This window comes from Kogia breviceps, chromosome 10 (assembly GCF_026419965.1).
Source record: "Kogia breviceps isolate mKogBre1 chromosome 10, mKogBre1 haplotype 1, whole genome shotgun sequence".
Classification (NCBI taxonomy): Eukaryota; Metazoa; Chordata; class Mammalia; order Artiodactyla; family Physeteridae; genus Kogia; species Kogia breviceps.
The window spans coordinates 744,696-766,241 of NC_081319.1; the positions used below are offsets into that span (position 1 = coordinate 744,696).

The following is a 21,546-nucleotide window of genomic DNA, read 5'->3' on the forward strand; positions in this document are numbered from 1 at the left end:
CCTCAGGGCTTTCACGCTCTCCGTCTTTTCACCGCGAACCTGCAGCGCCTCCGCCCGCCCAGCGCGGCCTCGTCGGTGGTGGTGTACCGGTCACCGCGGCTCCACTTCTCGGCAGGCCATCTGGCCACGCGCCGTCTGGGCGCCGCGCCTCGTGCTCCTGGTCCAGTGGGCGGCCACCGCGAGACTACAGCCCCCACAATGCTCCGCGGCCCGTGCCACGATTGGCTGAGCCCCGAGCTGAGGCCAATAGGACGCGGCCTTGTTGGCAGGTGGCGCCGGTCCCGTAAGCGCCGGCGCACCGGAGCCCCCTCCCGCCATGGGCAGCGCCGAGAGCCGCGAGGGCCGAAGGGAGTCCTTCGGGATGGACCAGGAGGAGCGGGTCCGGGTGCTCCAGGGCATCCGGGTGAGCGGGCGGCTGGCGGGCGGGAGTGGAGGCGTCTGCCGTAGCTCGCCGCGAGTTCGGAGGGCGCCGCAGGCCTGGCCTCCTCAGGGTGGGAGGACGGACGGAGACCGGGGGGCGGGACCTCGTTACCTGGACCCCTGCAAGGGTGCGCCTTGGACGTTTGATCCTGTGCCCTCGCCGCCCGCGGACGCCCAAGCGTGTACGAGGACAACGAGCCGCCCCCCTTGGGTTCCGGAGCCGCTCTGCTGACCTGAGTGACCACCTCCCGTGCCAGTCCCCCCAAGCGCCCCCCCCGCCCCTGTTCACTGGCCTCAGGGCCTCCTTGTCCCTCGAGGTGCCAGCCTGCTCGTCTCGCGATCTCCGCATGGGTTGTGTTCGCTCCCTCAGTTTGCCTTATATTCGCTCTTGCGTTCTTGTAGTTCAGGTTTCACGTGAGGATCCTTTTCTGACCATTCAGTCCAGAATGCCTGCCCATGCCCGCGGTCGCACACTGGTTTTTGTCGTAGCGCTCGCTCACGTCCATTTGAAACTTCTGTTGATGCTTTACTTTGTGTGTTTCCGGCCGCAGTGTAAGCTGCTTGAGGCCAAGGCTCTTGTGTGACTGCAGACTCTATCCCCAGACTCTAGAGGAAGAATAAAGGCAGCTCACGTTTGAGTGCTTAGTGGGGGCCATGGGTTGTGCTAAACCCTTGACGGGTACCCTGTCATTTAATTCTCAACAGCTCTCTGAGGGGTCGGATTCTGTTTGCCCAATTTTATGGATGGAGGACAGGCGAGGCACTGAGACATGAAGTACTTATCCAGGGTCACCCAGGTAACAAGCCAGTGAGCTGGGATTGCGCTCAGTGGGACTCCAGGGACTGTTCATTGAATGCTCTGCTTCCTCCTGCACCTCTGCCTTGCACGTAGTGGGTGCTTTGTAAACCATTGCTGAGTGATTAAATGGACGAACCCCAGTGAAGCAGGCACCAAGTGTCCATGGAATGCACAGAGCCGGGCATAGGTGAATTAGTTAATTAGGGAGCTGGCTCAGAAAAGGACATCAGGGCACTTCCCTGGCGGTCCAGTGGTTAAGACTCTGTGCTTCCACTGCAGGGGGCAAGGGTTCGATCCCTGGTCGGGGAAGTTCCACATGCTACGTGGTGTGGCCAAAAAGAAAAAAAAAAAAAAAAAAAGAAATGGACATCAGGAGGTCTGACTTCTGGATAGTTGCTCATTAGCTGTGTGACCTGGGGTGAACGACTTGTCTTCTGAGTCTCAATCACATCTTTTAAAAAGCAGGTGCAGGCTGTGATAATCCTCGGTGCTGCCTTGGATAAGATGATGTGTGTGCACATGTGTAGAAAAAGTACAGAGTGTTTTGTGGGAGCCTCTATTCTTAGCATGACTACTTAGCATATTTGGTACTTGCTAGGTGTTATCCAGTCTTGACCTGGCTTGGGGGCAAAGTCAAGATGGAGAGAAGACGGCTCTGCTCAGGTTGGAAGGTGAGAGGCAGTAGCCGAATCAGATTTTTTTTTTTTTTTTTTTTCGGTACGCGGGCGTCTCACCGCTGCGGCCTCTGCTGCTGCGGAGCACAGGCTCCGGATGCGCAGGCTCAGCGGCCACGGCTCACGGGCCCAGCTGCTCCGCGGCGTGCGGGATCCTCCCGGACCGGGGCACGAACCTGCATCCCCCGCACCGGCAGGCGGGCTCTCAACCACTGCGCCACCAGGGAAGCCCCGAATCAAAATTTAGAAAGATGCCCCAGGCTCTGTGTGGGCGCTCTTCCACTGTTGTCACCTGCTTTGGAGAGTGTTGGAAAGTTCAGTCAGTCAGAGTCTTCTAAGGGAACGTCTTTTTTTTTTTTTTTTTTTTATAACATCTTTATTAGAGTATAATTGCTTTACAATTGTGGGAACGTCTTCTAAGTGGACAGAGGAGCATCATCTCTTTTGGTTTTACATCAGACAGGCACATTTTATTTCTAGTTCTCTTAGCAGTTCTACAAAGTACAAATTCTCTTTAAAAATGGAGAATCAAGCTTAGAGAGCTTAAGGAGTTTGTCCAGGGTGTTACTGCTGAGACTTTAACCCCGATCTTTTTGGGTACAAGAAATAGCCTTTTCTCACGGCTCCAACCTCCCCTGCCTGCTCCCAGTGATATGCAAGGCGGTGTGAAAATTCTGTGACAGCCTCTAGCTGTCCTGATAGGGTGCTGGTGCCATGCTTAGTTCTACCAGAGATTGTTAAAACTAGAGGGAGCTTTGGGCAAACTCATCAGAGAGAATAAAGAACTTGTCTAGAGGCATACAGTTGGGGGCACTGCCCCATGCTCTGAGACCCCTTCTTTCCTTCCTTCCTTCCTTCCTTCCTTCCTTCCTTCCTTCCTTCCTTCCTTCCATCCTTCTTTCCATCCACTCGTGTGCCTGTTTTGAGAGAGGGAGACCAGAGAAAGGAGGTGATGGCAGTGCAGTGTTTGGTGTAAGGTTTTTTCCGGCTAGCAAAGTGACTCGAAGGTTGGGAAGTTCACCTTGTCTTTAAGCAGGTGAGTGAAAATCACTAGAAAAGATCACTGGATGAACCAAACGAGAAGTTAATTTAATAGAAGGTATTAGAAGGTGTGTGCCAAAGAGGAACATCTGCCCGCTCCTTCAGAGAAAGTTAAATATTCATTTAAAAAAAATAATAAATTTATTTATTTATGGCTGCATTGGGTCTTTGTTCCTGTGTACGGGCTTTCTCTAGTTGTGGAGAGCGGGGTCTATTCTTCGTTGCGGTGCATGGACTTCTCATTGCAGTGGCTTCTGTTGATGTGGAGCATGGGCTCTAAGCGCACTGGCTTCGGTAGTTGTGGCTCGTGGGCTCTAGAGCACAGACTCAGTAGTTGTGGCACACGGGCTTAGTTGCTCCGCGGCATGTGGGATCTTCCCGGACCAGGGATCGAACGTGTGACCCCTGCGTTGGCAGGCGGATTCTTAACCACTGTGCCACCAGGGAAGTCCAAAAGTTGAATATTCTTAAAGACCTCTTGTATTTAATCCCCCCCCCCCCCCCCCCCCACCGGCCTGGTCCTGGAAAGCAGTCTAGTTTCTTTAAAATTAAATGCCAGGGCCTTGCTAGTTTGCACACTCATTTGCATAAATTTACATAGTTCAGGCCCTAATTCCGAGAAAGGTAAAAGAAATTTAATTAATGCAAAAAGCTGCAATTATATTCATCTCTGTTTTTCGGCGCAAGCATGTGTGAAATACATAAAGATTTCATTTCAACCAGTGTGTTTCATCTCATCCTCCGGTAAGAGGAGGTACACACATGGCCACAACATCCCATGTGTGACTGTCCCCTCTGCCCCTGCACATCTATCTTTGGTGACTCAGCTGAAGTTGGTTGCATGTCACCCTGCAGACCCCTCGCTGTTCTCCAGCCTTTGCCTCTTCCAACCCCTCGGCTCCCGCTCCCCTTCCCAGGTCACGTCCCAAGGCTGCTGCTCTAGCTGTGTCCCCAGCCTTGTTTCGCCCTCAGGGCTCTACCACCTTTACCATCATTCATTGCCACGGGAGGCAAGTCTGGGCCACTGCTGAAGGGAAGATCTCGGAGGAGGTCGTGGGACACAAGGGACAGCTCCCCGTGTGCCCACGCCAGAGAGGCCACGTGTCCCTGACGTGTGGGTACCGCTTCACCGCCACCTCAGTAGGTGCTCCCTGTGAAGTGGGCCTGCCTGGCAGAGACTACAGGGGACAATGCACAGGGCCCTGCCTCATGGAAGCCTCATCCCAGGAGGGGGAACTGACGAAGAGAAAGAAGAGGCAGAAGAATAAAAAAGAATTGCGAGTGCCGTGAAGAAAACCAAAAGGACGCGAAGAGTGAGGGGGCTTCCTGCTCAGGTGGGCCGGTCACACAGTGCTGCTCGGATGGGGTGACGGTGACGCCGGGCCTGGGCCAGCGCGGAAAGGCTGCTCTGCTGTGGGCGGAGTGGTTTCAGGCCACTGTGCCACCTGGTCCGCAGGCTGCCCTTGTGAGATTTCATCCCCGTGCAGAGGTGAGGACGCAGGTTCAAGGAGGTGAAGGAACCCCCGGTCACAGTGAGTTGGCGGTGGAGCTGGAAGCTCAAACTTTCCGGCCCCGTAGCCTGCGTGCTTGGCCGCCACACAGGGGTTGGGATGGTGGAGACAGCGAGCCAGCTGATGAGGCCAGACGGGTGATGCAGGGCTGTTTACACGTTTCTCTGGAGGCAGCATTGTGGTTCTCTGTTCGGGGGTGGAGCTCTGGAAAGATTTTATCTGATGATAGTGACTTTTTAAAAAATGGCTTTATTGAAATGTATTTTACATGTAAAATTCACCATTTCGGGGATTTTTTAAAGCAAATGTACGGAGTTGAGCAACCGTCATTCACAGTGGGATTTTAGAACATTTACGAGGCCTAAACGGTTCCCTTGTACCTATTTGCAGTCACTCCCCACTCCCACTCCCAGCCCCAGGTAACCGCTAAGCCTTCTGCCTCTGTGTTGTTTGCCTTTTCTGGACTTTCATGGAAATACATCGCGCATCTTTCTTGTCTAGTTCCCTTCGCTTAGCACAAGGTTCTCGGTGTTGGCTTCTCAACGTCGCGGTCTGTATCAGGAGTTCCTCTTTATTGCCGAATAGCATCTCATTGTATGGAGATTCTGCACTTTGTTTATTCAGTCAGACTGATGGATATTTGAGTTGTTTCCAGTTCTTGACTGTTATGAATAATGCTGCTGTGAACGTTTGTACGTAAGGTTTTTTTGTGGACGTTTGTTTTCACTTCTCTTGGATAGATAACGTAAGAGTGGAATTGATGGGTCATTCTGTTTATGGCTTTGGTGAATTATTGGGTTTAACTTTTTGAGAAACTGCCAAACTGTTTTCTAAAGTGGCTGTACCATTTTGTTTTTACATCCCCCTCAGCAGTATATGAGGGTTCCAGTTCCTCCATACCCTCACCAACACTTTTTATCATCTTTTTGACTATAGCAATTCTAGTGAGTGGGAAGTGGTATCTCATTGTGGTTTGAATTTGTGTTTCCCTAGTAACTGTTCATGTTCGATGTTTTTTCATGTGCTTATTTGCCACCCAGATATATTTGTTTTTTGGTGAAATGTGTATTCAGATCGTTTGCCCACTTTTAATAGCTTTTGATGAGGTGGTTTGTCCTTTTTATTGAGTTAGAATCCCTTTATCATATTACAATTTGCAGATATTTTCTCCCAATCTGTGGCTTGTCTTTTCATTTTCTTAATGGTGTCTTTGAAGTGCAAACGTTTGTAATTTTGATGATGTTTAACTTATTCTTTTCTTTTAGTGATTGGGCTTTGGCATCATATCCCAGTAATCTTTGCCTAACCCAAGGTTATAGAAATTTTCTCGTATGTTTTCATCTAAGAGTTTTGGCTTTTATACTTAAGTCTGTGATCCGTTTTTAGTTAATTTTTGTGTATGATGTGAAGAAAGGCTCTAAATCGGGTTGGCAAATCACTCTGCCATTTTAGGGTGAAAGCAGCCGTAGACAATATGTAAATGAATGGGTGTGGCTATGTTCCAGTAAAACTTTATTTATAAAATCAAGTGTTGGGTTGGATTTGGCTCGAGCACTAGAGCTTGTTGAACTCTGCTCTAAATCCATCTTTTTTTGATTGAAATATTTAATTTTCTCAAACTACATTTGTTGAAAAGACTGTTCTTTCCCCGTTTGAATTACCTTGGGACCTTGGTGAACATCAATTGATCATAAACATAAGGGTTTAGGGTTTATTTCTTGACTTCAGTTCTGTTGAGAATTCCATTGATCTGTATGCTATGTGTCTGTCTTTTTGCCAGTACAACACTGTCATGATTATTGAAGCTTTGTGGGAAGTTTCAAAATTGGGAAGTATAAGACTCCAGTTTTGTTCTTTCTTTCAAGACTGTTTGGCTGATTTAAGTCCTTTGCACTTACACATATATTTTAAGATCAATTTGTCAACTTCTGTAAAATGCCTGTTGGGATTTCAATGGGGTTTGTGTTGAATTCATCTGTAAGATTACTTTGGGGAGAATTGCCATTTTAACAATATGGAGTCTTCCAATATGTGAATATGAAATCTCTTTCGTTATTTAGCTCTTTTAAAGTTTTTCTCAGTAGCATTTTATACTTTGAGTGTACAAGTCTTGTATTTCTTTAAAAATTATTCCCAAGTATTTTATTCTTTTCGATGCTATTATGAATGGAATTGTTTTCTTAATTTCATTTGTGGATTCTTCACTGCTAGCATGTGGAAATACAGTTGATTTTTGTATATTGATGTGTCCTGCAATCTTGCTGAACTCATTTTTTAGTTATAGTAGGGTTTTTTGTGTATGTGGATTCCTTAGGATTTTTAAATAGGTAGGGTCATAGTGTCTGCAAAATGAAGACAGTTTTACTTCTTCCTTTCCAGTCTGGATGCCCTTTCTTTCTTTTTCTTCCCTTGTTGCATTGGCTAGAATCTCCAGTACAGTATTGAGCAGAAGTGGTGAGAGTGCATGTCCTTGCCTTGCTGCTGAATTCAGGGAGAAAACATTCAGTCATCCACCACAGAGTGTGTTAGCTCTAGGTTTTTCATAGTTGCTCTTTAGCAGATTGATGATTTTATCTTTTAATATTCTCTGTCACCTCTTCCTCTCTGTCCTTATATCCTGTTTTTCTTCTGTAAGCTTGTGGAGTGCAGAGACTGCTCTTACTTATTTGCTTCTGGATCATTAGTCGGTGCCTGTTGGATTACATGCTCGGATGGACGACTTGGTGATCTGCAGCCTGAGAATCTTACTCTATTGCTTTTTACTCTTTCGAGGCTTTGATACACACTTGTTCCACACGTGTGCAGCAAACTTTCTTTTATACCGTGCCGTTGCCCAGTGACAGGCATCTCGAATGTCTCAGCGTGATACGCCTTACCGTGTCGCTCTACCTCACATCTTTCGTCTTAGCTCACTTCTTAGGGTTAGTGTGGAGAACAAGAGATCCCAGAGGACCTGGCCTGGAGCCCTGACTCTCAGAGGGGTATGTCTCCCTCCTTATGTGCGGGACAGGGCCGCTGTCAGTGCAGGTGCCTTGACAGACTTGGCCACGGGTCCTCCTCACTCTTCGCCTGCTCAGTGCTCTACCTGGATGACTGTTTGCTGAGTGCCACGGATGGGCCACAACAGGAAATGCCAGCTCAGAAAGCCAGTTCTCCCCAGCTTTGCTGCGAGCACACGTCGGCATCTGGGGGTGGAGTCTGGCACCGTGACTTGGCTGCCGGTCCCAGGGCCGGGCACTTTCCAGGTGGGTTCTCCCTGATGCTCCCCAGATACCACATCTCCCGCTCCTGAGGAAACGAAGGAGCCGATTATGTAGGGAAGCAGAGCACTTTTGGTCCCTCCACCTGGCCTGCAGCTGCTGAGGGTGAGGGTCGTCCTAAAGATGGGACAGTGCCCTCATCGCTCAGCTCGGGGCTCTCAGACTCACGTGTACAGGGACAGCTAGGGCTTCTCTGAACATCCTGTACATTTCCTCTGGGCGGTGCAGCAGCGTAACCAGTGGTGACGTTTACCTGGTGTGAGAGCTCAGGTGACTCTAGGGTGTGTCTCTCGTGTAAGATGAAACTCCATCCTGATTCCTGTGACTGGGCACAGCGCAGTGTTGAAGATCTTTCTGTGTCAAGGATAAGCCGTAAAGTAACGTAAACGTAAGGAGAGTTGTTGACTTTGGCTCCTACTAGGTTCATCTCGGGTCCACTCCCTCGCTGGAGGTCTTGGATCCCGTGGGTTCCACCCTGGAGGGAGGTCACCACACGTCTTCCGCAGCAGCCCTGGACTCTGCAGAGAGTTGCCTGGTTCCGCCCTCTTGCCCTCTTGCACTCCAGCCCGGCCGTCTCTCCTGCCCTCATCTGTGAGCTGTTGACCCCCGGGTTTTAAACTCCCAGACCATAGGTGTCCCCGTGCTGCTGGCCGTGTCCTCCTGCAAGTCTCCTGGGCGCCCGTGATTCACCGCATCCCCGGCTGCCTCTCCCACTCTCCCCGTTCCTGACGTGTGAGGGTCCGTCTGGCTGGCCCTCAGGCGGGAAGCTGATCCCACGTGCCCTTTTTCTCTGCATCGAATGACAACTCTTGTTCTTCCCTTCCAGCTGCTTGTGTCTTATCCTCCCCTCTTTACCCTCAGGAACTCTTGATCTCAGTCGGGCCCGCCCCACCTTCCCCTTTTGCCCATCTGATAACTTGTTCTTTCTCCCAGCAGGCTTGCCTGCCACAAATCGGTACTTCCTGGCGCTAGCAGGGTAACGTGTTTTTAAAAGGTACATTTGACTTTTGAGCAGCTCTCAGGCAGTGGGGATAAAACCCAGACAGTCCCAATGGAGGTCCCTCCCTTCCAGGCCCAGCGGCCTCGCTCTCAGAGACGGCCCCTCCGGCTGGTGGTGTCAGTGATCTTTCAGGGTTAAAGCCGAGGTGCGACCCGCTGACTTCCCACCCATACGCGCTTCCCGCTGTCTCCAGGTTCAATGCAGATTCCTGGGCCTGGCTCCCGAGGCCCTCTGCGTGCTGGTGCCACCTTGTCCTGTCGCCGCCCGTCCCTCGGGGAGGACACGTGCTGCCGTGCTGTTTCGAGCTGTGCTCCTCTGTCTGCAGGGCTCTCTCTCCCTTCCTTGGCTAAATTCCTCCTTGGCCTGGCGACCAGTTCAGGGGTTCCCTCTGTGCTGTCGCTGGTCACTGTCCTGGGTGGGGGGAACTCTGGCCCGTGAGCAGGACCTCGTCTCCTGGTCTGTGGCCCCAGCATGTGGCCCGGAACCGGGCTCAAGTCAGCGAGATCCTCGTTGGACAGAGGTGTAAGCGGCTGGCTCCATATTTCTTGGATGAAACCATCAGCCCAGAAACTTTGTGGTATTAATCAACAACACTTAAAACTTGGAGGCTTTACGTCAATTCAATTTTTAGTTTTTTTGGGGGAAAAGAATTGAAAGTCTGGTCCACATTTCCATGTGGCGACCCTTGGCTGGACGTATGAAGTAGCCACCCTCTCTGGGGCTTTGCCGTCTCCTGTCCTTGCCACGTTGTCCTGTCACTGCTGCTTTGCTGCCAGGCCCGCCTCATTTGTTTTTGTCACCTGCCGGGCCCTGTGGGCGTCGGTGGTTGCCACCTTTTTGGGGGGCCTCCAGGACTCTCCTCGTCCAGATGCTCGGATTTAAATCTGTGGCTCTATTTTCAGCTCACAGAAAACTGAAGGACTAGCCAACAGAATCTGCACAGCAGCAGCCGCAGGCAAAGCAGAGGAGTCTTCTTAGCGTCACAGGAGGGCAGTGCCTCCCCGGGCTCAGGTGGCTGGGCCCCCGGGGCTGCTGACAGACCCAGCTCGCCTGGAACCCGCTGGTGCTCAGCCTGCGCGGGGGAGCCGCGGGCCAGGGCGCTCGGGAGGCGGCGCGCGGGCGGCCGCAGCGGTGGCCGTGCAGGCCCAGCTGGCTGCTGACTCGGGCCAGCGCCTCGGCCCCGCCGCCCGCCCTGCGTGAGGACGTGAGGATGGTCCCCTGGTGAACAGCAGAGCCTTCCTTGACGCACAGAGCAGTGCTTGGGAACCAGCCTCCGCCTTGCGGCTTCTCAGACGCGTCTAGATGAGTCGTGTTCTCAGACGAGAAAGCTGTTGGTTTTCGTACCGCCGTCTCGCTGACTTGAGTAGGCTGTCTGTTTTGCGAGCACGTGCGTGCTCCCCTTCCATCTCCTACCCCGGGCTCAGTAAAGCACCGTGCGTGGCTGGAAAGGCGATTGGCAGATCTTGGTTTTCTTGGATTGGCCCTCCTGCGCGCCCGGTGACGTGTCCCCTCGCCACGGAGTGGCTCCACGTCGCTGCCAGCGCCAAGCGTCCTCCCAGGGGCCCGGCTTTGGCTCCGGTCTTGGCCCCCGCACTCAGGACCCTCCGCGATCTTGGGTGAGTTGTGTCACCTCCTGGTGCTCACTCCTTCGTCTGTGAAATGGGGTGGGCTTGGCTGGGAGCCTGGCAGGTGGAGGTGCTCGCGTACCTGGACTCGGCTGTTTGCGTCGCTGTTTTTCTGTGGGTGGCCCTGGCACCCGCTGGGTTGAGTTTCTCCCGCAGCTCTGGGCTCTGTTGCCCCTTCCGGAGTGTGGGGGCATTTCACCCTCTCTCCAGTCTGCCTGCCCCGGCCCTCCGATTCCTCATTTCTTGCTCCAGATTTGCCACTCCCCGTGTAATGTGTCTGCTTCCTGTGGGTCGGAGCTGCTGGGACAGACTCAGGACCCGCGCACACAGAGCGGTTCCGGTCTTAGGGAGGACGCGCCCTCTCCAGTGAGCGGCTGTCACCTGCCCCTCGTCCGTTCCTTTAAGGCTGCAGAATGCATCTTACGTTTGCATGCCGGCTGTTCCCAACTCCTCGTGAACCCTTTCAGGCTCTCCTAAGCCTCCATGAGGAGCACGCCTCCCCTTTTCAGGTAGGAACGAGGTCACGCCGTGTGGACGGCGCCGCAGACCCCTCCGCTCGCTGCCTGTGCGTCCGGGCGGGCGCCAGGTGCCGGGCTCCTTCACTGTGGGCTCCCCTCAGCCCGCAGCGCCCTCCTCCTCCTGCCTCTGGTCCTCGGCGAGCTCAGCCCCTCTCCCCGCCTTGCCGACTGTCCTGTCTGCTCCCGGCGGCCCGTGGCCTCTCTCCCCTGTTGTCCCGGGCCCTCGGCGAGCGGAACCCTGGACTTCTCTGGGTGCTGCCCCTCTGTGCCCGTGCCCTTCCTCTCTGGAAGCCCTCAGCCCGTGTCCTGGGTGTGCCCGTGTTATCCCTGTCTGACCGCGGGCCTTTGAGGACGATGTTCTCGCTGCCGTGTCTACACTCCGCTGCACCCGGTGACGGCCCTGGGCCTGTGGTCAGTGTTACCTGGTCCGTGTGTTTGACGAGTACTGGAGCAGCGCAGTGTGCTGGGCGCTGAAGACACAGCAAGAGCCAAACAATCCCCGCTGCCCCGGGACCTGTGTCCCGGTGGGAGTGACGAGAAGCACGTGCGATGGGGGGTGTTTTGTGAGCGGGGGTGGGAGGGGGGCACAGAGCCTCGGAGAAACGGGAGGCCGGGGAAGGGAGGGGGGCCGCGGTCACGACCTCTCTGGTTGTCAGGACGTGCAGGCAGGGTGTCTGTGGCCAAGATGCCGGGACCCGGCTGGGGTGGTTCGGCTTCCAGCAAGCTCGGCTCTGGTCCCTCCCCAGCCCTGCCCACCTGCCTACACGAGGCTGCTGAGCGGTGGCACCTCGATTTCTGCCGTCCTGGGGGCGGGTCAGGGGAGTAGCCTCGGCCGCATGGCAGCCTCAGCCCTAGAGCCGGAGCTGGGCAGCCCGCCCTGCAGCTCGCAGCCCACGGCCAGTGTACTGGCCTCCGCGCTGCTGCCCTGGGGCCCGGCCGTCGCGCTAGCTGGCAGCGCTGGCAGGGTGTGGCCCTGTGGTGACGTGACCAGGCTCTTCCCCTCCGTTGGGTCGGGGCTCTGCTCGCTGCCGCCGCCTCTCCTGCGTCCAGAGACGGCTAAGGCCGTGGCACTTTCAAAGCAGTGTCCTCTCCCCAGCCTTTTGCTCGTGGGGCGGCCGTGCTACTGACGGGCCCAGCTGGTTGACAAGGAGACTCTTTGGGGACTTGCCCTGGACTCAGTTGCTCTTGGGCGAGGGAAGCGATTTGGTCACAGTCCTGGGGGTTAGGTCTCCAGCCACAGCACCTGTGGGAGGAGAGAACCCCTTCCCGGGCTCCACGTGGTTGGCGTGACGGGTGCAGGCGCCAGCCCCGGGCACCACAGTGGCGGCAGGGAAAGTCCGCCTGCTCAGCGTCCCTGCGTTACTCCAGGCCGAGGGCAGGTCCACGGCTGAGCCACAGGACGTCAGCCTTGGAGGGCGCTTTGAAGAGTCCGCCCAGTTCAATTTTGTGCGGCTCGCGGAGGAGGGAAAAGGCCTGCCCGGGTCACGGGGCTGCACGGGGAACGTAACGGTAACGGCCAGTCTCAGTGCTCGGCGGCGCTCCCTAAGTGTCCTTGCTTTTGGCTGGTTCTTGTGTTTTTACGCACCCGGCGTGCGCTTGCTGGGGCCGTGAGGCTGTTTGTACGCGGCCTGCCTTTCACGTGAGAGCCGGTAGTGGTGGTTTGCTCTGTGCCAGCTGCCCTGTGCGGCTCACCCCGTGTGGTCCTCACGGGTCGTTTCCACGACGCGGACGAACACGCTGACTCAGACAAGGAGCCCCCTGCCCGAGGTCACACAGCTAGTAAGTTGCTTAGTTGGGATTCAAACCCAGGCCCATCTGACCCCAAAGTACTCATTCCTGAGCTGTGTGGCAGCCAGTCCAGCCTGCGGGGCCCCGTTTCCAGGTGCTGAACGGGCAGCTCCGGGAAGGTGAGGAGAGGGGTCGGGGACACACAGCTGGGTGTGGGTGGGCTCCTCTTTCCCTGCGCTGCGCTGGGTGGGGCCCTCCATCCGCTGACCACACAGGACTCCATCTGTGGCCAGCTGTGACGGCCCAGCGACCAGGGGGCCCGTGGCACCGAGTTCCCAGACCCGCTTGGCTCTGGGGGTCTCCACTGTGGTTCTGTTGGTGCAGGAAGCACCGCCCAGATGGTGTTTACACACTACTGTGTGTGTGTACATTTGTTGGTTAAAAATATTACCGTATTTTGTAGCAACATTAAAAAATATTTTAAATCTCCTGCCAGCGAGAAGCTTGCCAATGTTTTCCTTAACCCCTCACTCACCAGGTGGTGCGGTTCAGTGGGTACCCCCCCCCTCCCCGGGTCCAGGACTAGGAAATCAGAGCCCGCTTCCCCTGTGCAGAACCCCCCGTAGCTTCCCTCGCCCTTGGGTCACATTTGGGCTTGGGATCTCGGTCTGCCTCTCCGGCCTGGTCATGTGGTCCAGCCTCCTCCTCACACACGCCTTTGTCAGGCCCTCGGACAGGCCAGACCCGGCCCCTCTCAGAGGCTCTGCGCTCATCCTCCCCTCTGCTCAGAACTAGATCCTTTCTTCTCGGATCTCAAGATGTGGTTGTGGCGGGGCCTCCTCCCTCCAGGGCGGTGGTCTCCTGTTAGCGCCACCTCCTCTGAGGGGTCTTGCTGCCACCCCTTGTGCACCCAGCCGTGCCGCACTGTATTTTATTCCTTCCCGGCACTTAGCACTAACACGCTTCCCAGATTTTAGAGACACATATTTTTGGAACAGAGATCGCCTGTAATATTGGTAGGTGGAAAAATCCACCTCTTACCCTTTACCGTTAGTCCCTGTTTCCCCCCTCCCCGAAGCCCGAGGCAACCAATCTAGTTTCTGTCTAGAGATTTGCCTGTTCTGGACGTTTCACATACGTGGGGTTATACCGTATGCGGCCTTTTGTGTCTGGCTTCCTTCACTGAGCAAGATGGTTTTAGGTTCGTCATGGTGTGGCCTGTGTTAGTAGTTCATCCCTTTTTATGGCTAATATTCCATTATTTTTATTCACCTGCCCGTCAGCTGATGGATATTTGGGTTGTTTCCACCGTTGGCCGTTACAGATAATGCTGATGTGAATGTGTACATGCAAATCGCTGCGAATGTGTATTTACATTTCTCTTGAGTGGGTGCCCGAGTGGAATTGCTGGGCGCAATGGTGACTCTGTATTGAACTTTTGAGGAACTTCCAGACTGTTTTCTACCGTGGCTGCACCATATATTTGCCACCCGCAGTATGTTAGGGTTCCCACTTCTGCATGTCCTTGCCAGTACTGGTTACTATCAGACTTCTTGATTATAGACATCCTAGTGGGTGTGAAGTGGTATCTCATTGTGGTTTGAATTTGCATTTCTCTCATGACTAAGGATATTGAGCATCTTTTCATTTGCTTATTGGCCATTTGTGTATCTTCTTTGGAGAAATGACTATTCTGATTCTTTGCCCATTTTTATATTCGGTTATTTTTCTTTGTATTATTGAGTTGTGGGAGTTCTTTGTATATTCTGGATACATGTCCCTTGTCAGATATATGATTTGCAGATTCTGTGGGTTGTCTTTTCAGCTACTTGATTGTGTCTTTTGAAAGACAAAACTCTAATTTTGATGAAGTTCAGTATATGTTTCCTCTTTGATTGCTCATGCTGTTGGTGGCATATCTACAAATTCACGGGCTTCCCTGGTGGCGCAGCGGTTGGGAGTCCGCCTGCCGATGCGGGGGACGCAGGTTCGTGCCCCGGTCCGGGAGGATCCCGCGTGCCGCGGAGCGGCCGGGCCTGTGGGCCGTGGCTGCTGGGCCTGCGCGTCCGGAGCCCGTGTTCCGCGGCGGGAGAGGCCGCAGCAGTGAGAGGCCCGCGTACCGCAAAAAATAATAATAATAATAATAAATAAAAATAAAAAAGGGTACAAATTCACTGCCAAAGCCAAGGTCTTAAAGATTTACACCTGTGTTTTCTTCCAAGCGTTTCATTGTTTTAACCCCTGCATTTAGGTCTCTGATCCCTTTTGAGTCAGATTTTGTATATGTTGTGAGGTAGGGGTCTAACCTTCATCCTTTTGCACATGGATGTCCAGCTGTCCCGGCACCATTTGTTGAAGAGACTATTCTTCCCCCATTAAATGGTCCTGGCACCCTTGTCAGTCAGTTGAGCACAGATGTATAGGTTTATTTCTGTGTCCTCAATTCTCTTCCACTGCTGTGTATGCTTGGTCTTCTCTTGTTCTATAATCATTAATTAGCTGTTTGATTTGTATCTGTCTTAAATACTAGAGGGACTCAATTATTATTATTATAATCTTTACTTGCTAAAAGGAATGTTCATGGTAGGAAACTGAAACACAGAAGCGCCGAAAGCGAGCGTCCTGGCCTGGCTGCTCCTGCCCCGTGTGCAGGACGTGCCCCAGGACATCTGGTGTGAGCTCTGAGTGGACGCGTACATGGGGAATGTGTGTGTGCCAAGGTCAAGGTGTCGGTATCGCAGGCCTGCGTCTTTATAATGGTGTATCTGTTTTACAAAGTCGACATACAAAGTGTCCTCTGACTCCCACGGGTCCGCGGTGGCACGCCTCCATGGCAGGCACATGTCTTACCTGTCCTTTCCCGACAATTCCGCGGTGTTTCATAGGAGGCTCACCGTCATTTCTCTATCCACTGCCTGTCTTGGCTATTATGTTGTCTCCTTTTCCTGTGCGAGTCCGGCGCTGCTGTGCACACGTGGGAGCACCTTCCTCGCCTGGATCCCTGATGTGGGGCTGCTGATGGTGGGCTTTGTCCTCAAGTCCTCTTAACGTCTCCCCCTGCTGTGCTCTGTGATGCCTTGCACATACTGGGCGCTTAATAAATATTTACTGATGTGAACTCTTCGGGGTTATTATTCTGGATTCATCCCTCGCTGGCTGTTGCATTTCAGTCAAGTGTTTTATGACACCCTCTTACCCAGTTCACTTGCTCTACAATGAAGGAAAGATTTGATTATCCGGTCGTCACTGGGGGAGCCAGGGTGAAATGAGTCAGGCCGTGCTGGATTTTCTGCTGTGACTGCGGCCCTGGTGGGACTCAGACGGGAGGGAGAGGTGGCCCCGGCGCTCGGGGTATTTACAGACCATTAGATGAGGCCGGTAGAATGTGAGGCGCTTCCTAAGAGGTGCGCCTGTTGTTAACAGGGGTAGGGTTGGGAGAAACGGTCCTTAACTTGGGTGCCGTCTGCAAGAGCCCACCGTAGAGGGACCCTGGGACGCCCACAGGGAAGGGTGAGGTTTGCACAGCTGGAGGCGTCCACCCTCTGTACCGGGTGGGGCTGCGGTGGTTCTCAGCAGAATGGATTCAGGGCAGGCGAGAAGAAGGGGAACTCGGGGTCCCCTGAGCGTGTGGGAGCAGAAGGTGCAGCCGAGAAGCCAGTGGGGGACACGCTGTGGCCCGTGGAGCCCAGGCTGGGCGTGGCGTCGACCTGGCGGGTGGCAGGCCAGCAAGAGAGGTTTCTGTGTGGACTTCCTTACGTTATTGGAGCTGGTCTTGCAGAATCAGTCTGCTCAGAAATCCGGGGCGTGGGTAGAGGGGAGTCTTCACTTCCAGAGGGTTCTGTCATTTAACTGTTCCCCTCAATCCTTCCCGCAGCTGTCTGAAAACGTGGTCAACCGCATGAAAGATCCCGGCCAGCCTTCCAGAGTGGGGCCGCTGACCCCTCCAGGTGCCCCCCTTCTCTCGTCTGAAGGCCGGGAGAAAGGTAGGCCGGGGTGGCAGTTCTGGGCGGGGACGGAGTGGGTGCTCCTCCTGCAGACGAGCTGCCGGCTGAGCCCGCATGCGGTGCATGACGTGAGCGCTTCCCACGAGAGTGGCCCCCGAACCGGGCGCTGTCCTGTTCAAGGACTGCAGCGCTGTGTGCTCAGCGCCTCTGTGACCACGACCAGGGCCGGAAGTTCCCCCACTGTTCCAGCTTCTCCGCACGTAAGCAGTGAGTGGGTGACCTTGGCGCCAGCCCCAGAGCTCTGACCTGCCCTCACGCTCCGGGGTCCTGGCCCCGCTCCCGGGACGGTGCTCGCGGGGCTTCCAGGAGGGTCGCCACCCCGTGCCCCGTGCTCCTTTCCCAGCTCGCTGCGGAGCTGCTGCCTGAGCTAGGCTGGAAGCGCCTTTGTTCTCCACGGTCGTGTCCGTCACAGGTGAAGAAACCTGTGCTTTTCTCCAAGTGACTCCTGTTAACAAGCACAGAGGAACAATAGAGTTTGAGTGGAGAACGTATGGTGCTGAAATAATAAGATACTGCAAACGAGAAAAGTCCTCGTGGCAGCTGATTAATGAGAAGAGCTTGTCGATGAGAATCTGGGTCCCCCTGCTGTAACCTGAGGTGTGAGTTGTGCACTGACGACTGGAGGGGCCTGGCCGTGCGGGGCACGGATGCCGTCCCGACCCTCAGTGAGTGACTGCGGCCTCACGTTGGAGCTGTCTTCTCCGCCGATCGGCCCCGTGTGGGTGCCAGCACGCGGGAGGCCGCGCCCTCCTGTCCACCGTGCCGGCCAGGGGTGCGCTCGTGAGGCGCGCGCCGGCACCTGCCAGCAGGGAGACGGGGACCCTCCCCACGGCAGCCCAGCTCCCGTCAGGAGCCGCGTGCGCGAGCCTGTGGCCGACGGTGGCACGCGACGGTGCGGCGCGCAGCGGACGCCCACGGGAGACCCCTCGTCCTTCTCCAGGGGGTCGTCCTCACCGTCCCTCCGGCCGGCCGGAGAGAGGGTTGAAGAGGCCTAACGTGCCTGAGTGAGCCGTAGGAAGGGGAGAGGCAGAAGGGACGCAGAGGGCAGAAGTGGCTGAAATATGTCAGGCCACGCCAGTTTCAGCCTTGGCAGAGAAAAGAGGCGTTTATTTCAGTCTTGCGACGTTTGAGCAGTTTAAAAAGCAAGAAGAGTGGTTCATCATTTGATTTTGGTTCAACAGAGTATTTTGCTGTTTGAGGGTGAGTGAGTTTTGAGGTTCTGAAGGCTGGATTTGTCAGCATGGGCGGAACGCCCTGACGTGGACTAATTTTAAAATCCTTTTACTTTTAAAATCCAGTGTTTGCTTTTGCTCTAGTGATAGAACGAGATTAGAAAGAGAAGTGAAAATTAAACCCTTATGCCAAGCCGTAGCCCAGATGCATGTCGGAGGAAGTCACAGATTGAACAGGAAGAGGTGCGGTCATGAAGACAGAGTGGCGGGTGGCCTCCTAACCCCGCATCGGGCGAAGAGACCTTAAACGAAGAGGAAGAGTGGGCACTGCGACTGTAACAGTTGGGGACGGTTTAGAAGAAATAAATGAACAGAGTGACCAACCAGGGAAGTAGACCCGACGGGGGGTGAGCAGCGTTCATACGTAAAGAGTCCTTGAAGCCCTCTGATGGCCGCGTGGAGAAGGTGTACTAACTGTCGGAGAGTCCCAGCTCCACGGAGCGCTGACACACTCGGACCTGCAGGCTGCCACGGAGCCTGGGTGCGGGGGCCCGGCCACGGGCTCTGCGGTGGGTGCACGCGTTACTTTTGTAGTCAGTCGTGAGAAAGGAAAACTGTGTAGGAAGCAGAAATAAACGTGACAGACCTTATGTCACTAGAGTTGCTGTGAGTCAGGCCCTAAGCCCAGGGAGCGTTCACGTCAGATCCACACCAGGCAGCAGTGCCTCCTGCACGTTCCCGGCCGAGGACCTGGCGAGGCCCCGAGAGCTGCCCTCCCCGGCCCAGCGCACCTGCCCGGCCTTCCGGGAGAGGCGTGGGCCCGGGTGAGTCCCGGGGTGCTGCGCCCGGCGAGGGGCCTCCCCGAGGGGCTGAGCCTCCCAGCCTCCGAGGTCAGCAGCTGAAAAGGTCTTGGGAGAAGCACCCCGTCCCGTCTTCCTCCCAAAGCCTGGTTCTCCGGCCGGGTCTGGTGTGGCCCGAGTGGCTGAGCGTGGAGGCCTGCGATGGGGTGGAGGACGTGTGACCGAGGCCTCGGCAGAGCGGGGACGCTGAAGCCTGGGGCACCGGGGAGGAAGAGAACCTCAGTGTCCCTGCGCGCCGGGAGAGGAGAGTGAGTCGGGGTTGCTCGGAGATCCCCACGTTCTCTCGCAGTAGCTAGACCTACTGCGACAGCTTAAAGGGCCCAGCGACACTAGAGGTGGAGCAGGTGAAAGGTTACATAGATGTCCTTAAGTGGGGCGTTGGCCACACCCAGGATCAGAGCCCTACAGAAAGGGGTCTAAGAGACAAGACGCGAGGAGCGTCCCCCACAGCCCCCGCCCTGCCAAGCCAACCGAGACCCCGGGGCTGTGCTCTCAGCTCGGACAGAGCAGAGCTTCGCTCAGCCGCTCTGGCCTCTGGGGAAGGTGACCTGCATTCCCAGTGGCCGCAGAGGGAGGAGGGGGGATTTGGATCACCGCACTCAGGTGTCCACGCTGACCCAGCGACCAAGCCGTCCTATGCAGCAGACGGGCAGAGGGGCCTTCGGGCCAGCCCTCCCCTGACCACAGAATAAGGCTGTGTTCTGTGTCTGCCTGGGGCACGTCCATCCGTGGGGTGACGTCCTGGGCCCTTTCCTGGGTGACACCATGCCTCTGTCCGTCCGTGGGTTGCTGCTGATGGGCTGACCTTTTGTTCTCCCCCTTTGCAGAGTCGAAATCGCCCAGACCGGAGAGTGGCGGCGGCCGGCGGCCCTCGGGGGCGGAGGTGGATCGCCTCGAGAGGTAAGCCAAGGGCCCGCTCACCCCGGCCCTGCGCTCCGGCCCGACGTGCCTTCCTCACCGGGTACCTTCTCCTCCCGAAGCCTGGAGTGTTGGCATCACAGATGCCGTTTCGGTGGGATGCCAAGCCTGTGATTTCGGTGGCGGTAGTCCCAGTGTTTAGATGGAGACACTCCCGGGTGTGGGGGGGCCAGGACTAAGTGGCCGGGTGGCCGCACTGCTGGCCTGGTGCTGCCGTGTTTGCAGGAGCTGCCTCCACGGGCTGCCTCCCGGGTGTGGGTGGCCTCTCCCAGCACGGGCCACAGCCCCAGAGCTTCCCTGCCCGGGGGCTGGTAGGCCAGCGGCTGGGCCCAGAGGGCCCCGGAGTGCACCGTGAGCCTCCAGGCCTCGGGGAAGGCGGGGCTGAGTGCCCCTCTCCCTGGGGTGCGCTCCGCAGGGCCCGGCGTGGAGTGGCCACAGCGCTGACTCAGTGAGCCGTCGGCTGGTATCGAGGGACCTCGTCTGCAGCCTCCAGGCCGTGGCCTCTGTAACGGGGACTCGGATTTAGCTTAGGGCCGCGGTCAACCACGGCTGGACGGCTCCGTCTACAGGTCAGCCCAGCATGGCTGTTCCCTGGTCAGGGGTCCAGGCCCCACCTTCTGAGGCTTTCCAGTCCTTAATCCCAAGAGGCCTCCCCAAAATAAATAACCAGAACCTTTTTTAAAAAATGCTTTTAAACATTTTAAAAACGTTGAAGTAACACATGCTAATGGAAGACTTAGGATAGTATATATGAGAGGAAAAAACCGCCCGTAGGTTCATTATCCCTTGTTAATGTTTCGGACTATTTCTTTCAGATGTCTTCTTTCCTCTAGTTTAGCCTTATTTTTTCAAAGTCATGTAAAATTTTGGATCTTGCTGTTTTTACCCGTCTTCTAATTATATTCCATTTGTTACAGCTCGTCATAAGCGTTTTTATTGCTGGAAGGTGCTGTATGTGGGCGCTCGGTTTTAAAGCGGCGCGTGGCGCGGTGGGCGGTGTGGCGCTGAGGGCGTCACGTCTGTCACGTGCCCCCAGGCCGACCTGCTGCGGCCCTTTCACTGCGTGCGCTTTCTACACCCTAATAAGTAACACTTCTGAGACCATCTCAGGGCCGGTAACTTTTTTCTCGCTCTAGGATGATTTTATTAGGAAGACTGGAAGCAGGTCCAAGGATAGGGACGCGTTCAGGATGGAGAGCTGAACGTTCAAAAGCAAGGCTGCTGCTTCTGAACCTTCCCGCCCGCCCCTCTAAAGGAGCGGCTCGAGTGAGGGTTGATCCCGTTCCCCAAGGGTCTCGCGTTTGGCGTTTGGCTGTCTGATTCCTCGCCTGGTTGTCAGGCCTCCTGCTCCCAATCTGTGTTGTTCTGGCTGAGAAAGTGTCACACTGTCCCCGCACGCGCCACTCCCTGGGGACTGTCACTGGTGCCTGACCCTCTCTGGGGACCACAGCGTTCCACCAGCCTTCACATCCCTGACCCCTGGCACGTGAAGCGAGCTGCGTCTGCATCTGCGTCTCCTGTCTGTCCCTGGCCCAGGTGTGACAGGGAGCAGGCCGTGGTCCAGGACGAGCTGCTCCAGGTGGCGACGAGGGACACAGAGGCGGCTGCCAAGCCCCGGAGCGCGTCCCTGCGGCAGGGGGAGGGCGGCACGGACCCGGAGACGCAGCGGTCCGCCCAGCTGGTGAGTGTGGGTCCCTGGCTGGCCTCCTGGCTCAGTGGCTCTGGGAAGCAGAGGTTGGCCCTGGAACCTGATGGGTCCGAAGTCCCAGCTTCTCCTCTGTGGAAAGCGTGTTTTTCTGGGGACCAGGAGCGGGGGTTCTTATAGCCCCGGCTCTGTCATTGATTTGCTTTGTGGCCTGTGGCCTCGGGTCTGCACAGTGAGAGCTGGATCGTTGGGTGCTGGCTCCCTGGACCTCATAGGTGTAAGTGCTGTGAGGACATGCGTTCAAGGAGGGTGCAGAGGGAGAGTACTGTGGGCCTGGGGCCTTGCAGCAAGCCAGAAACGGAAGGGGAAGT

At 55.5% G+C, this 21,546-nt stretch overlaps 1 protein-coding gene across 1 annotated transcript in view; it reads left to right on the top strand.

The window, feature by feature from the left end:
* Window positions 1-267: 267 nt before the first annotated feature.
* The window catches only part of CHCHD6 (coiled-coil-helix-coiled-coil-helix domain containing 6), a 123,566-nt gene continuing 102,287 nt past the window's right edge, over window positions 268-21,546 (top strand). The window contains exons 1-4 of the mRNA XM_059078146.2: window positions 268-403; window positions 16,451-16,559; window positions 19,440-19,512; window positions 21,067-21,211. Of these exons, the coding sequence (XP_058934129.1) occupies window positions 317-403; window positions 16,451-16,559; window positions 19,440-19,512; window positions 21,067-21,211 (414 nt within the window). The 5' untranslated portion in view covers window positions 268-316. The remainder of the gene's footprint in view (window positions 404-16,450; window positions 16,560-19,439; window positions 19,513-21,066; window positions 21,212-21,546) is intronic.